A 17,466-nucleotide genomic window follows, 5' to 3' on the forward strand; every position below is an offset into this window, starting at 1 on the left:
CCCAATAATCTGTTTGTTTTTAAGATTTTCTTGACAATGCACGATCCTTGTAGTTGACTAAAACCATAAAACTGTTGCTTTCATTCATAAAATGTTAGCTGAAATAAAAGAAAATTAAGCTCTTTTATTTCAGTTATTTGGAAAAGAAACATTCCCATTTTCATTTTAATTGAATTTGATGTATTGAAATAAATCCAACTAAAATTGAATTTAAAAATGAATAAAAACTAACAAAAATGACAAACAACAAAATTGTTAAAACAACAAAATTACTTCGTAAAAATGACTAAATATAAATAACTATAATAGTTTCATGATGCTAAAATAACAGTGGCAGAATTTAATTTACTGTAAAAAAAATTACAGTTAACAAATTATTGCAATGCAATAAAATATGAATTTTAAAGATGATGTATATCATTAAATTCATATGTAAATAACTTTTTTTTTTGTAAAATAAATTTGTTATGGTAGCATTTATTAAGAAAAAATAGTTGTTTTTCAGTAAAATTTGTGTAATGAGCATCAAATGAAACCATATAAATGTATTTATAATATATATATATATATATATATATATATATATATATAAAATTGTTATTATTCATAAAATCCTTCCAGGCACTTTGCAGTAATGAGAATTGTGACGTAAATAATGTGCAAAAGGGCATGATTGGTGCACAAGTATACATTTTCTTTTTGCAAAATGCAATTTCTCGCTTTTATCTTGACTTTGGTGTGAAATGTGATCTGGCAATACTGAAACATTATTCGGGTTATCAAAAGAAAAGATCTAGCCACACAGCAGCATCCAGAACCTTTCGTCGGATGTTAGACCATGCACTTCCTATAGCCCCCTCACTTCCTTTCTACAGCTGCATTACAGTAAGAATGGCAATCATTGTTTAGGTCAGAGAGTGGAATTTCCTTCACCAACCCGGCGTCTCGGGTGCCTTATTGGTTCATCTCAGAACGCTGGCTTCTTAATGTGGGCAGCTGTTTCTTCATATATTTAGGGCAGTGGTCAGATTCAGTGGCCTATTTTTTCTTCTAGAGAACAAATGGGGGAGGGGATAAAATGAGATGGTGTGATAAAAAGTAAATTACTTAGAAATTGCTTCCACTTCCTTTCAGCAAACAGATTAGCTTTGTCTACAAAATCAGCATTTACATGCAAAAAATGACAGCATTGTATTGATTTATAGTAGTTAAACAACTAGTAAATGTGTTAAAGCAACAATGCTAGTAATGTTTCTGTCCTTTTTTTTTGGAATCAAGTATGAAACCGCCTGCTTTTGTTTCTGTATGTTTGTCTTTATGAACATTTAAGTTGGTTAAGCTCTGACTGCTCTTTTCATAGATCTGTTAAGCATTTTATATTTGCATCCCTGCAACCTCAGACTTTTATTTCATTAACCCCATCTGACGTGTCTCTTTGGCTATTTCTTGAGACGTATGAAGGAAGACAACATGATCTCAATTAGGAGTGCAATGCTTCAGCATTAAGCTGTAGCACAGCTCACATCAATCAATAATGAAGCCTCTTCAGCAGCAAAAGGCTTGCAATGACTTTTCCATTCTTGAGTTTGAGCTAAATTGGTTTTGCAGCTATGGAGCATGTCACAAGGTCGCTCTCTAGATGCCATCGCTCCTTACGATTTCCTGTGGACCTGTACCTGAATCTCGAGCTCAGTGACCTAGTGCTAACCTTTTACTCGAATCTGAGCAGCGATTGTTTGATGAATGAGTAATGTCATTCCCAGCATTAAATAACTGCCTTTCAAAGGGAGCTCTTGCTCGGACTCTCCAGGGGGTGCTGGGTCTTGACTAAGAGGCCTGGGCTTCTAAATTACACTGGCCAAATGAATGCTTTATGGCTGTTTGCTGTGAGGGGTTTAAGAACAGAACATTCTGATCCCGATAACTCAAGAAGAAGCACACGAACAACCACGAAACACACATTTGGTGTTTGTTTGAAACAAGCGACTATATTTCATACATGTGTAAAGAACATTGAAGAAGTTTTTTTTTTTTTTTTTTTTTTTTTTTAGTGTTTTTATTTAAAATGTTATATATTAAGCAGAGGTGGGTAGTAACGAGTTACATTTACTTCGTTAAATTTACTTGAGTAATTTTTTGGGGTAACGAATACTTTTCGGAGTATATTTAAAGATGGGTACTTTATACTCTTACTTGAGTAAATTTTTGGGGAAAAATCTGTAATTTTACTTCGTTACTGTGGGCGACGCTCCTCTCGTTACTTTATCTTAATGCAATAAATGTTATAATGCTTCAGTTTATTCCAAACGCGCCGTCTACTTTTCTCTGGGCAATGAGCGATGCCCATTCGCGAATGATTCATTCTTTTGAGTCAATTCTGTTCAAAGCCTTGATCAAACCAATTGGCAAACGAGTGAATTGGTTCATGAATCAGTTTGAATGAGTCGTTCAGTTCCCTGCCGCACGTGCTGAGCGTCTGAAGTGGTTCACTCGGAGTTGTAACGTTTAAGAACAGAAAGAGCGTTGAAAACGTGGCTGGAACTGCACTGAATTGAAATCTGCAAAGGTTATTATTTGCTAGCGATGGAGATCCTTATTAGATGAACACCGCGTGTGCTGTCTACTGTTTAACAGGTAATAACTTGGGCTACATTCGATTACAGTACACGATACCACTGTGACATTAGTTTGTTGTACGTGTGTGGCTTATAACAGAGGGGAGTCAAGTTGAATGCAGCTTCCAAAAGACAAAAAATAGCCGTTTTATTAATTTTAATACAATCACACTGGTGCAAGTACGTTCAGCGAGTCATATTATCAGCTGCTAAATTCAGATCTGTGATTGCTTGCTGGCGCTGAGCCAGAGATAGATGCATTTATACAGTGCTGCGCATTATAACCAATCAACCAATGAAATCTAGACTGTCAGTGAAAATTATCTTTAATAATGTAAATGTTATTTGCTCTCTTTCTGAACAATGAAAGATTAGTAGCAATATTTATATCACATTAACTTTCAATGTTAAATTCACATTTAATATAAAGTCAGTCGTATTAAAAATATGCTATGGCATGACACCTATATCTGTTACTTAAGTAAACAGACAGGGTTTTATAATAAATTACATAAATTGGAGTAAAGGCTGATGAAATATATACATTTATACACGCACACATACATTACATACATTTTATCTATATATCTAAATAAAAATAGGCTCAGTATATATGACCCAAAGTAACTAGTAACTAACTACTTGAGTAGATTTTTTATCCGATACTCTTTTACTCTTACTCAAGTAACTATTCAAGACTAGTACTTTTACTTTTACTTGAGTAAATATTTCTAGAAGTACTTTTACTTGAGTACAGTTTTTGGGTACTCTACCCACCTCTGATATTAAGTGACGTGACATTCAGCCAAGTATGGTGACCCATACTCAGAATTCGTGTTCTGCATTTAACCCATCCAAAGTGAACACACACAGCAGTGAACACACACACACACACACACACACACACACACACACTGTGAACACACACGGAGCAGTGGGCAGCCATTTATACTGCGGCGCCCGGGGAGCAGTTAGGGGTTCAATGCCTTGCTCTAGGGCACCTAAGTCGTAGTATTGCCGGCCCGAGACTCAAACCCACAACCTTAGGGTTAGGAGTCAAACTCTCTAACCACTAGACCATGACTTCCCCATATTATAATTTTACAATTATATTTATTATGATTATAATTATTTTATTTGTATTTATATATATATATATATATATATATATATATATATATATATGGTAAATGGACTGCATTTATATAGCGCTTTCAACAGACCACATGGCCATCCAAAGCGCTTTATATATATATATATGGCTCAGTGGTTCATGTAGGTTGTCTACAAACTGGAAGGTTGGTGGTTCAATCCCCGGCTCCACCTGACCAAGTGTCGAGGTGTCCTTGAGCAAGACACCTAACCCCAGCTGCTCCCGATGAGCTGGATGGCGCCTTGAATGGCTGACACCGCAGTCGGTGTATGAATGAGTGTATGAATGGGTAAATGTGAGGCAACTTGTAAAGCGCTTTGGATGGCCATGTGGTCTGTTGAAAGCGCTATATAAATGCAGTCCATTTACCATATATATATATATATATAAATACAAATAAAATAATTATTATATATATATATATAATTTATTTATTTTTTAATGTAGATAATTGTGTATATATTTCTTAATTAATATTTTATCAAATTAAGTCTTTATATACAATAGGAAGAAATATATATATATAAAATGTATTTGCCTATATTTCTTAATTATACAATACAGGTGTGTGTGTGTGTGTGTGTGTGTGTGTGTGTGTGTGTGTAAATATTTACATGACAAATGACATAATTTAGATAAGTTTTATTTACATAAATGTTTTATATACATGTATGTGTGAGTAAATAAATCTATATTTGCATGATGTATCATTTGTATATATAAATATAATGTATTTATAATTTGTTTGTTTTTATATATTAAATGTGTATCCAATTTATTCATTTATATACATTTTATACCATTTTTAATCTAAAATGTTGTGTGTGTATACCATATATGTATGATATGTGTGTGTGTATATATATATATATATATATATATATATATATATATATAGCATATAATATATATATATATATATATATATATATATATATATATATATATATATATATATAGCATATAATATATTATATATATTTGTTTTGTGCACAGGTGTCCATCTATGTTCATGTGAATCCATGTTAATGAGAATGGAGTGGCTAAATTAGGGTATAATCCTGACCTTAAATCACCAAGAATGTTTAAACCCCCACTTCTCACAAAGCACACACACTTACATGAATTGGTTTTATTCCAGAATAGACCCAGTGTGGTATGGTATGGGGGGGTGGGGGAGTTATGGGGGCTCAAAGCCCCTCCCATCCTGTTCTGTATACACACTTGTAACAGCGTGTGCGTGTGTGTGTGCAGTTTTGGTTGCTGCAATCCCTTCAAATGAGCTTCATTGCTTTTGCCTACCCACACCAACTCATTGCTCTCAGATTAAAAACTCAATCACTTCAATCCGTTTTTCACTGGAGGGTGGGCAGTACGGATGCACATGCATGCTAGAAACAGGCTTCTGGTAGCATCTCTATATTTCAGCTTATCAATTCCTATCATCACACCATCATTTAGCATAGTTACTGTGTTGAATGGCCACTTCCCACAGTCAACACCTTAATACCAGCGATATTAATAAAGCCCATAACATAATGAATACATCATTTCCCATCTCACAAAATAGAAACTTAAACTCGGCTGTTCCTGTCCGTTCTGTTTCCTCTAGGTACTCCTGTGAATCGAATCCCCATCATGGCCAAGCAGGTGTTGGATCTGTACATGCTGTATAAGCTGGTGACTGAGAAGGGAGGTCTGGTGGAGGTTATAAACAAGAAGATCTGGAGGGAGATCACCAAAGGCCTGAACCTGCCCACCTCCATCACCAGCGCCGCCTTCACTCTGCGAACACAGTATGATTAATTGCATTTTCCCATGTACAAACATCTACACACGTTCATTTACCTTCAGTACTTTCTTTTTTTACTTAAATGAAGTAGCATAGTAAGCTGAAGTAGTTGATATTCTGTTGCAGGTATATGAAGTACCTGTACCCATACGAGTGTGAGAAGAAGGGTCTGAGTTCCCCTGGAGAGCTGCAGGCGGCCATCGACAGTAACCGAAGAGAGGGCCGTCGCCCAGGATACAGCAACAGCCTGTACCGCTTCTCCCCTTCCCCCAGTGCCTCGGCCTCGCACCTCCTCTCTCCTCCTAAGATGCACCTGCAAGCCACGGGACACAACGGACTGCAGGCCACCCCCAGTCCTGGCCTGAAGAAAGCCACAGGTTTGCGACCTTTTTAATGAGATAATCATTGCTGCTCAAGAGAATAGAGAATTTCCCTGAATAATTTGTTTAGGAAAAAGAAAAACATTACACATCATCTTTAGACTTTTGGTGTGTTTGCACACTCTAGTGGTGAGACAGAGAGCCATATTCTTTTAGCTACATTTACTTAAACACAGTTCATTCATTTAGAATTGGATTGATTGCCATAATCAGACTGAAAAACCTTTATGGAAACGCCCCAATTCTTTAGACTGGTTAGCGCTAAACCTATATCTGTGATATAGTAACAGATTCAGTTCAAGATTTGAAGCGTTTTGTTGTTCTCCTCAGTCCCAGAGGACGGTCCAGCCTCCATGTTGCCAGGTCGACTCCCCCTAGCCCTGGCTCTCGGGCATCAGCAGCAGCTGGCACGCGCCGCCACCCTGGAGCAGCTGAGGGAGAGGCTGGAGACCGGCATGAGCGCGGGGGCCGCGGCGCTGGAGGGGCCCGAGAGGAAGATGGCGCGTCTGGCGGAGGAGCAGCAGAGGCTACTGCAGCAGGCTTTCCAACAAAACCTGCTGGCCATGGCATCACAGGTGAACCCCGCCAACCTGCGGATGACCAACACCAGCACCCGCGGTGAGTTCTGTGACGTTTTTATTCAAAACATGTGCAGTGACTCCGAAAGTGAGACGAGTGTCACTGACGTTTGGATCTTGTTTTTTTCAGAGGACAAACAGGACCTGTCTCTCAGCATTTCTTCTAATGGCTCGGCAAGCATCAATGTGTCTGTGGAGGTCAATGGGATTATTTACACAGGTGTGTATTATTGTATTCGTGCATGTCTGGGATTATCTAATATTGTCCAAAAAAAAAAAAAAACTTAAATCCACATCCAATAAGCCTACAAGTGTTCCAGATCATAAAAGTAATATTAATATAATAATAATATTAATCCTAATAAAAGAGTTTTATGTAGCTCATTATACACTTGAAATTTGAAGCTATCCAATAAAATGAAAATTTTACCTTTTGGGATTTAACTGAAAGGTTGTCCTAAATTTACGTTTTTTTGTTTAATTGCTGCCCTGGTTTTCTAATCTAGCTATTTAACTTGGCATTAAATTGCAATAAGATAATAATAATAATTATTATTATTGGGTTTTTTTTTCAACAGTTAAAAAAATTGGGTCAGTGAGATTAAAAAAAAAGGTTTTGGAAGTGGATACACTACTGGAAGTGACCAAAATAAAGGATAGATTTAATATTGGAGGGTATTATTTTGAAATAACAGTTTTCCATATTAATATATTTTAAAATGTAATTTATTCTTGTGATGGATAAAAAGTGTTTAGTGTCATATGATCCTTCAGAAATCATTATAACATGCTCATTTGCTGCTGAAAACATTTGATATTTATGTTGAAAACTAAAAGTTGTACGGCTTAATATTTTTGTGAAAACCATAATAATAAAAAAACATTACATTGTAACATTTATTTATAGTCATTTTAATACTTTTATTCAGCAAGGTTGCATTGTTAATTTCTCAAAATAAAACTAAATTACTAACCCCAAACTTTTGAACAATAGTGTATAAAACAGAAATAATTCTGTGAAGTAAATGAATGAATGCGTTTTTAATACCGTTTACAGGATCCTTGTATGCTCAGAAGGCTGGAGCTGTTCCCACCGCTGTCACAGCCATGTTCGCAGGCCAGACCTCCACCCTCAGTCCCGGTGTCCCCTCTTCCTCCTCCTCTTCCTCCTCAAAGGGCTCCGACTCTGTGGATCCGGCCACAGGAGGGTCACCCTAACGGTCATCAGCCAGTCAGTCCAAACTACAGTCTCCAGAGGCGACACAGCAAATCCCAGTCTGCCTCCCGCACAAACCACAGCTGTGTTTTCCTTCCAGTGAAGGGAGGACCACACACACTTTTACAAACTCATCAGCTGTTAAAAGCTCATCACAGACCCCACCTGCTCTTCTCTACAAGATGTTTTCTCAGGACTGAGAAGACTGGTTTTTAGAGATGTTTGATTCAACAGAATACCTCAGCTGTCTTAATCTCAGTGCTGTCGTGAGTGTAAACACTTCGGTGATCGTGTAATCATGCCTTACATTCACTCACAGAGATCTGCAAAGCAATCATGGCATGATCAAATCACCTTCTGCCAAAGCCACATTTGTGAGGTTGTGGTTGACACCTTTTCTCTTTTTTGCTGTCTATTAATTCTCTTATTTAAAGTTTGCTGAATTTACCTCATCTGCAGTGAATTTAAAAGACTCAGGATCGATTATGATACTGCTGTGTTGCTCTTTATCTAATATGATGGATTTTTAAACGCGCTACAATCCCCATCAAGTGTTGCAAAGTTGGTTTGGTAAGAAAAGGGGTCACGGATATTATTTTTTTCCTTGTTTTAAAATTATTTACTTGATATTATTGTTTTCTATTTCCGTTGTTTTGTAGCTTCTAGATACAGAAATATTCATGATTTGAAAAGAGTTTTGAGTTTGAAACTGCATTTTACACAGCTGAGAGTTTTCGTTTTTTTGATCTTATTTAGACATATTTACAGGCAACAGTTTGGTTGAAAGATTTTTTCTCTACCTCAGACACAAGACAATGTACGGTTGAAAGGAAATTATGTGGACACGCACTGTTTGTGTCGCGCATGTCAATCATTTCGGTGCGTTGGACGATCATGTACAGGCTCGTAAATATAAGGGCCTTGATTAATGTACTATTCTTCTACTCTGCTGCGCATACGAGTTCTTTAAAACAAACCAGGTCACGGAAAAGCAGGATAACATTCAAATCAAAGGAAGATTGGATGTTTGTTTTTTTTAGTTGTCGAACTTCAGACCTCACGTATCTTTCCATATTGGAAAGCAAGTTTCTCAGGAAATACCTTTTTTTTTTTTTTTTTTTTCTTCATTAAATTTTTATTTCAGAACCTAGACTCAGTCTTGCTCCTGAAACGAATGACACTAGATATATGTCAGTCAGTGTGGGACTGAAATAGCTACCTCACTCAGGTTTTACCTCGGATGTAGTTCAATGCCTGCAGTACATCACTGAATTACCTCAGAAGTACTGCTGTCTTTTAATGCAAAAACAATCTCTCAGGTAATGAATTTGCAAAATACCTCATTGAAAGGCAGAACAACATTAATACGGCAGTGTGAGATAGTTAAATGCATATCCATGAAGTATTGATTATCACAAAAACTGTCTTCCAGTACTTCCAATACACTTCCAGTAGCAATCAAGGCTTGTTCAAATACTCATGCTGATTTAGCCTCGTCAACAAAATAGAAATCCTGCATTTGCTTGACCCTGGGACCTGCTGGGATACAGACACTTTTAATTTCTATATTCTTCAGATAACGACATAGCTGAAAACCAAAGACCATGTGTTTGTTATCCTCTTTGATGACCTCACTGTATGGACATATGCAACTTTACACAATGAAATTAAAGTCTGATCTGATGAAACTTTTTCTTTTTATTGTGGTTTTTTTTTCTTTGTGTAAAATATGATTATTTTTTGCTTAACTGTAAAGTTAATTGCTTTCATCGCGGTTGTTTGTTTATATAATTGTAAATGTTATTTAGCCCACTTTTTTTGTTATAAATTAATATATAAAATCTACAAACAAATATAGTTGAAAATAAAACGTTTAAATATAAATGTAAATAAAAGATTTTATTTTTATCATTTTTATTTTGGGGGGACTTGAAATGTGACACCATGGTCACCATGTTTTATTCTAGTTAACAAAAACTGAAACTGAAAAAAAAATTATATATATATATATATCTTTGTGATACAAACATAAAGCATATGAAATAAATTTTAAGGAAAGCTGCAGTTCATGTCTTAAAACACCAAGAGGCAGTACATCTATCTTTTACTTCCGAAATCAAACGATTACGTCCACACCTCAATCTAATTTTGTAGATCTGTTTTCTTAATCCTTATTAAAGGCTCTGATGAGATTGATGAGTGGAAGTGCATATAATAATGAAATGCATGCATATGTACTTACGCATCTGCTTAAAATAGCAATTCACATTAACAGACTAGAGATTTTGATTACGTGCTGAGTTTGCAGTGGATGTGACAGATGCTGTTTTGTGGGGGTGGTGGGATGGGATTGTTCTGTTGATGCCCTTTTAATAGGCACAGTGTGGGACACATGGTATAGTTGCCCTTGACCTATCATCAGTATACCGTCTCTTCTCACCATCTCTGGCGTGTCCCACCCCCGTGCTGAGCCGGACCACCCTCTAAACTCATATCAGTCTCTCACCAAGGGAGTCAATGGAGAGGATTAATACTCTGGATATAACCAAAAGACAGATGTAGAGGAGAAAAGACCACAAGAGGAGAATCGATGGGATTTTGTTTAGACTGAATGACGATTTGCATTTTAATTATATAGAAAATTCTTCAGACAACTTGATGGATGGTATTATACAGCTGTTCTTGCTGCTTTGCCTTGGGAAATTGGTTGGGGTTCATCTTAAAGCATTTTGACAAAAGAAAGACTCAACAAAATCAGTTGATTTCAAGCTTAAAAAAGACAAGTGTCCAGTAGAACATTTGAAAGAAACCAGTGCACTTTAGTTGTTCAGTCCTGGAGATGCATACAGATGAGAGATCCTGCTGTGACTTCTGAAGTTACCTCTTTGGAAATGCATGATGTTATTTCATAAGGTGAAGATGAAGTGAGATCTGTTGGGTTCCTTGGTCATCATGCCTGCTGAGGAGGAGGAGGAGGAGAACTCTCCACAACCTGTGTGGCAGTCCATTCTTCTCTTTAGCTGCAAGGGAATGATCGAGGGAATCATCATCCTCTTGTTTCTCTGGCTGCTGTTGCAGGTGCTCTTCACAAAGCAACTTGAAGGTATAGTAGATATAACCTACAAACACACTTGGGATGTGTTTGTCAAGCAAGTCGTAGACAAGTTGTCCATTCAGTCTAAGCAACCAACCTTTATTTCGATTATTTAGATTTCAGATTTCATGTCTGGTCTTTACTGTTCAGTTACTGAAAGCTGACTTAATGCGGATTAAATTGTTTCCTTTGTTTGCGGATTAGGCTACAATTTATCAGTTGTTCCAACATTTGAAATGAAAGCTATGGATTAAAATGCTGTTCTAACCCTCCTCTGTCTCTTCAGTCCACTTGCAGATTCTGCTGAGTGTGGGCTTGGTGGTTCTGTGTTTTTCACTTATACTGGGATGCATCATTTGTTGGTTAAAGACCAGACACAAACCACTCAAAGACAAAAATACTGTGAGGACACCCCCTCCTCATGATTCTGTGGATAACGTGATTGTGTCTTTGAGTCCTGCCCTTTTATCTGGAACCACAATTACCAAATTACAGTACGAGGGGCTGGAAGGAGAGGTTCAAGACTATCCATCTGCTTTTGAGAGCTCTACACCATCTGATGAAGAGTTGACTGCTGTCTCTGAGGTTAACAAGTCATACTTCCCAATGAGACAACTCAGTTCTCCAACCTCTTCTTTATACAAGACCATGGCCAGTGTTGGCTCCTCTCTTCCCTCTCTCCCAAGACTTAGTCTTCTCTCAAAGACCCGGAGGGTTCTGGAACGGCACTGCTCTGTGGCTGGAGATAGTTACTCATTTAGCGAACACAGAAGGCTCACTATTCCCAACCCTCGATCACCCTGTGCTCTTTCTCCACTTCAAACCCAAGGTCTAATACAGGACGAAACTTTATTTCCTAACTATGGTTCAAATTCTTCCAGTAAGACCTTAGATCCCTTCTTGCACTTTACCCTGACCTTCTCTTCAACACAGAACACACTCACTGTATCCTTAGTGGGCTTAACCGGCGTAGTCCATCGTCTAGAAGAAGTGACTGTCCAGGCCAGGCTGCCCCCACTTTGCCCTGGACCTCTGGATGTATCTGCTCAAGATTACAACCTTAGCTCTGGACTCTATAAAAAGAACTTGGTGATCAATGTTGGATCTCTGGAGGGGCTTAAGAGTTGCATGCTCAGATTGGACATCATCCAGGATAATCCAAAGACATCCCTATTTGAGGAGCTGGAAGTTTGCTGCAGTAGTCTGGACTGGACACCAGACAGGCCTGTCAGCTGCATTAGAGAACTAAGGCAAGTTGTGGACAACTCCAAAGAGGACACTTCATAGCTCTTGTTGTGAAACTACACTGTCTAAAACATCCTCCCAGACATCCGAAATACCTAAACATCCTGTTGTCTTTCAAAGACCAAGAGTGGCTCATATTTTATTCAACATGCGAGAGAGATCATGAGGTCTTCGGTAAGCTCCTTATCTTGTTGAAGTACCAGATTGTGGTCCATTGGCTTACGGTTCTCATTCTTAAAGCAGACAATCTTACCAACCAGACTCCAGGTGAGATTACAATACACTATTCTCACCCTCTCCCAAATGGTACCATTGACCTAATATCAGTTGGACTGTTAGCTATACAAGTTTATAGATCATGATGACCACTCTGAAGTCCAGAACAGTGGACCTCTCAAAAGGGGGATTGGGAGCACTTAAAAGCACCATTTTGAACCCTAAAACAGGGCTCATCACCTCCAAACCTGGACGGCCAGAGCTGAGCTTTAACCCTATCCAAACACCCAAGTAAGTTCATCAAAGTGTTGAGAGCTACTAGCAAATAACAATGGGGATTTAAAACAGGATTGTTAAAGTCTGCAAAACACTGGCCCCCAGGACTGGAGCTGGATCCTGCTCCTGGAGGGCCACCATTCTACAGAGTTTAGCTACCCCTGCCCAGACTCACAGACATTTTCTATTCCAAATAGGGAATAAATCATTGTATTATTCAGAAGGGTGCTCATGGGCTAGTATATACCATCATTGTGCCCTTTCTCTAAGGCCATACTGGTGAAGACATCACAATCGACTTCTACCTGGCAGTTTTTGTGAATCATATCACCCAAATGTGGACTTTGAGGAGGACTGTTAGAAATGAGGATGGCATTTGGGACAGGGTCATTAATAGGAAAAGTTCCATTTTTGTGTTTGAGTGGGGCCAAAAAGATGATTTGGTGAGCACATCTGTGTTTAATGATTTTATAGAGGTTGCATTAATTTTTTGCCTGATTGAAGAAGGCATGGTGACGTTTCCATCACACAAGATGGATGCAGAGAGTCTAACTGAAAGGCTAAAAGTTATGAAAAATTCAATTTAATTCAAAAAAAACATACTGAACAAATGGGGGCAGATTTCATAAGCAAATAATTCACTTTCATACTTGATCTCCATCTCATAAAACACTACTTTCCTCTTCAAGTTTTAAATTCTGTATTAACCAAATTTCACACAAAAACATTACCCAAAGCTTAAAATGTCAAGAGGTGCCATATTGTCCACATACAGTGCAAAATAGTTCCCAGAAAATAGTTTAAAGTCCCGAGAGTGCAGGAAAGCATATTGCACCACAAATCCCTCCTATCAGGTAAATGAATAGATTTGTCATGACAGCACATCTGCCATATGCATACGGTAGTTCCAGCTTACATGACTGTTATGTAAAAGCTAAAGGATTTATCCATCATAAACTAAGCCTAAATGTTTGCTTTTAATGTTTGGGATTAAATGCTTGTCTTACGAGAGGCAAGAGCCACAGTAGATCAGCCTATTTTAATGACACTAGTTTAATCTCCCTCCCTCTTCAATCTTTCAGGCAGCAGTTTGATCCCTTTCATTTCAGACCTGCTCAAATCTCAGTAAAGGGAGGCCATAGCCATAAGGTCATTTACTAAGAATTTATCTCCATGGATAACGCATATGAAATTATATGGTGTAACATTTGTTGTACAACTACATATGAACACTGGTTTTGATATTTAAGTATAGAGAAAGATGAAATAACCTTTGCAAATAATATTATGCAGATCATGTACATGTTTTTAATAGACTAATGTGGCCATAATGGTTGGGTGATTTTTATTTTTTATAATGCATATTTTATTGAATATTTTATTATTTTCTTTTGGCAGATATTCGCCCTACTTGGTTTCATTGGGCATATTCTTGTTGGTTTGGAAGCCAGTGAAGAAGGATAGATTTACTGTGTAGCACGAGTCAAGCAGAAACTGTGCAACATCTTGTTATTCAACCATAAGTGCAAAATGGAAAGTTGAAATGACCTCAAATCTGACTCAACCATGGACAAATATTAATGACCTTTATAATACTGGCATTATGTATTCTATGTAAGAAGACATTTTGACTGTTTTAGAACATGAACATCTTTAAATAATATCTAGAACTAAATAATATTGTTATGTTACTGTTGCATAATCTCAGTAAAAATACCTCTAAACAAACTCTTTGGAAAATAACATGTAACTGGAATTCAAGACAATAAAAAGTTAGCATTTATTACATCATGTTGGTTTTTCGGATCTAATTTTAAATGTACCTAAGCTTTTCAAGCACTTGAAGGTTAAACACAACAATACTGAAAATTTTGCAACATGCTTATGAACTTTTTTTTTCATTTTTAATATCTTAGCTGTACTGTATAATTCATAATAAATGGTGATTAAGGTGCATGTATTAAAGTTTATTAAGTTAGTGCAGTATGGATTTTCACAGTGGATAATGATCACTCCAGAAGATGGCTCCCCTCTCCTCCTCAAATGGACCCTTCCGTGTCTTCCAAATCTGAGTCACAAACATTAATCTGCCTCGCTAGGAATGTTCCATCATTGCAGCCCAGGGGAAATTTGTCCTGTTGTAAGTTTGGTTGAGGAGCTATCACTTTGGCTGGACCAGCAAGACTGAAAAGAAACACAATTACACCACTATAGATGACTGCTAGCATTCTGAGAAACTAAAATATAGGACCCCGCACAAATTTCCAAAAGTTGAACAAATTGGTCCCTGATTTTAATTTCTCTTTTATATTTTCCATTGCATCTCTCACTGCTGACATCTGTGAAGGAAGTAAGTGTGTGACATTTCAATGTTTTTTTTTAATTCACCACAGATTAGATAAGGTTCACTGATTTTAATAATATTGCACCACAGCACTAAAGCCGTTTATCCCATTGTAGTTCTATTCAAAGTGCTTTAAGGATAAAAATTTAAATAAAACTACACAACATTAGAAATTTCATTCAATACAGGGTTTCTGTTGTGTTTTATCCCTGATTCTGATCACATCTCTGCAGACGCCCTCCTGCAACCCTAAAAGCTGCTTATGTGCCCCTTCATCCCAGCAAAATGTGAGATCAGGACACTCCAGTTGGAGTCTAAGAGTTATTTTGTTTGTAAAAGTTCCCTCTCTTAGATATCACAGATTTTATTCATATGATTATGCTAGACTAACTATGCTAACTATGCTAGAAACAAAGTTACAATTGTAACAATGGTAGGGCAGGTTTTGTGTAGGTTTTTACCATAATTTTTACCACAATCATCATCATATGTCATATGTCTTGCTGTGGTTCTTTAGGCTGGTTGGTTGTTCTGCACCTCCCCTCCTGCATGTTGCCAAACTTTTTTTTCTTTTTTTCAAATGTGAATAAAACTTGATTTACGGCCTTCTCTCTAAGGTGCGTTTTAATGCCCACTCCTGTCAAATGTGGATTATGACACTGGGAAAATTCCAGCATTTCCACCCCCCGTCCTCTTCCTGAGCCAAGATTCATGCAGATCTACTGAGTAAAAGTTAGGAGCAGGGTTACTGTAGTTAACTAAAACTATATATAAAAAACGACATATCTATGTAAATAAATATTTCAGCTAATTGCAGAGGAAACATTTGTTCATTTAGTTTAAACGGATGTAATAAAATAACTAAAAATAAAATTTGTTTCAATACCTGCTGGGGAGGTTCAAGATCATGCAGTTTCTGTAAGGGTTGGTCTCTCTCCTTCTCAAGCGTTTCTGCTCACCTTTTGCTTTCTGAAGCTAAAACATAAAAACCAAGTTGAAAGATACACGAACACATGGCTAATATGTTCCTGTTGTACAAAATGTGTGTTCTTCAGTTACATTGGCAGAAACATTTCCCCAGTACACAAGAGGGCAATAGAGTCACCTACAAACGGCTGTGCTTTTAAACCGTATTCTGGTAGCTAGCTATCCACAGGTCAACAGTTTCAGTTTATTTTAGTTTCAAACTACTGCACCACCTTTACAGCAGATGCTAATGCTAATACTCCATAGAGCCCCTTCTAGTGTAAATCCTACACTTGCGCTGTGTTTTTGAAATCTGACACATTTTGGAACACAAAAACAAGTAAAATATTGAGCTTGTATATCTAGGGACTTTTGTGTTTTATTAATATTGATGGCTGCAGCTACAGAGGCAACAGAAAAATACACTGAGTGGATGGGTATGAAATATAAATTCACTGAGTAATCTCAGCATGATAGTTTGAAGATATCCAACTGATTATAGTGATTAAATATTAGTTTGATTAACCTGTCTCAATGTTTTAACACAAGTAGGTGGTATCAATGGCTCTCATGGTTCTTGTGTGCACCTTTCCTAAGCTGCAAGAAATACTGGATTCTGTAAGAAAACTGTCGAGGATGTTGCAACTGGAAAGAGCGGTTACCATTGTACATGAGGTGATTTCTCAATGACGGGTAAGATACTCTTTTGGCCAATAGGGGACAACCTCAGGCAGGGGGTCACCACCACTGGGCACCTGGCCAGAAGGGAGGTCTTATATGTGAGATAGCAGTGGAGTTGAGCAGATGCTTGATAGGCCTAGAGCATCATTAACAGGGGAATTGTAGGTAAGTACAGTATCTAAATTATCTAAATCAAAAAAAATGTGAGCTCCTCCAGACCTGATCACCAGGACCGCATTCCTTGATGGCTTGTTGTGGTGTCCAGAACTTGATGCAACTATGCCAGGGGATCACACCCTGAGGAAAAGACATTGGTCTAAAACGGGGGACTGAAGGAGTGGATGCAGAGTTGCCATATCCTACATATTGATATTAATTATATTATTACATTATTTCTTGTTTGACTATTAATCAAGTTATGGCAAGAGTGAAATGTGTAACCTTTTGTGTGCTTATGAGATATTAAAGAATCCTGCTTTACGCTGTACTTCTACTCTCTAAGATGATGACTTCATAGTGTGTGTGTAACGAACCATACTGATAAAATTCTAGCTAGGGCTAGGCGGCCTTGAAGTTCTGATAAGTTCTCTGTGTATGTGTGTTAGTATCTCTCTGTACAGGGAGAAGCTCAGACAGTCCCAGGACAAATGTTCCACTGCCGATGTCCAGCATATCAGATATATGTCTCTGGAAAGATGTATTGTGTCTGACCTCGGATCACTTGTCACCAAAATAGTTGTCAGAAGATATGTTTGAATCATTTACGTCCATATATGTAAACTGTCTAAGTTTATCTAGGTTTTGAAACCAATCAGAATTTTGTTGACTTATGCATTGACGCAATTAGTATCCTCTGTCAGGGTATAATTGTTGTTGATTTTGAATTGTATTCAGAGCGGCTTACGAACTC

At 37.5% G+C, this 17,466-nt stretch overlaps 2 protein-coding genes and 1 long non-coding RNA gene across 3 annotated transcripts in view; 2 read left to right on the forward strand and 1 right to left on the reverse strand.

Annotated features, from left to right (window-relative positions):
* The window catches only part of LOC132133501 (AT-rich interactive domain-containing protein 3B-like), a 31,460-nt gene extending 22,038 nt beyond the window's left edge, over positions 1 to 9,422 (forward strand). Inside the window, exons 5-9 of the mRNA XM_059546355.1 lie at positions 5,381 to 5,564; positions 5,687 to 5,937; positions 6,271 to 6,558; positions 6,649 to 6,738; positions 7,576 to 9,422. Of these exons, the coding sequence (XP_059402338.1) occupies positions 5,381 to 5,564; positions 5,687 to 5,937; positions 6,271 to 6,558; positions 6,649 to 6,738; positions 7,576 to 7,736 (974 nt within the window). The 3' untranslated portion in view covers positions 7,737 to 9,422. The remainder of the gene's footprint in view (positions 1 to 5,380; positions 5,565 to 5,686; positions 5,938 to 6,270; positions 6,559 to 6,648; positions 6,739 to 7,575) is intronic.
* A 620-nt stretch (positions 9,423 to 10,042) lies between these two features.
* On the forward strand, positions 10,043 to 14,225 carry LOC132133306 (uncharacterized). Its single transcript, XM_059546107.1, has 2 exons — positions 10,043 to 10,837; positions 11,115 to 14,225. Exons 1-2 carry the CDS (start codon positions 10,687 to 10,689, stop codon positions 12,113 to 12,115), a joined length of 1,152 nt encoding a protein of 383 aa, XP_059402090.1. The 5' UTR covers positions 10,043 to 10,686; the 3' UTR covers positions 12,116 to 14,225.
* Positions 14,226 to 14,517: 292 nt separating this feature from the next.
* On the reverse strand, positions 14,518 to 15,916 carry LOC132133589 (uncharacterized). Its single transcript, XR_009429175.1, has 2 exons — positions 15,796 to 15,916; positions 14,518 to 14,749 (listed from the first exon to the last, which is right to left on the reverse strand). It is a non-coding gene; the product is annotated as an uncharacterized LOC132133589 (long non-coding RNA).
* Positions 15,917 to 17,466: the final 1,550 nt, after the last annotated feature.

The sequence above is a fragment of the Carassius carassius genome, chromosome 50 (genome assembly GCF_963082965.1).
Source record: "Carassius carassius chromosome 50, fCarCar2.1, whole genome shotgun sequence".
Taxonomy (NCBI): Eukaryota; Metazoa; Chordata; class Actinopteri; order Cypriniformes; family Cyprinidae; genus Carassius; species Carassius carassius.

Coding starts and splice junctions, on each gene's coding strand:
- LOC132133306 (XM_059546107.1), top strand. CDS start 10,687: ATGCCTGCTGAGGAGGAGGAGGAGGAGAACTCTCCACAACCTGTGTGG. Junction 10,838..11,114: donor CTTCACAAAGCAACTTGAAG/GTATAGTAGATA, acceptor CTGTCTCTTCAG/TCCACTTGCAGATTCTGCTG.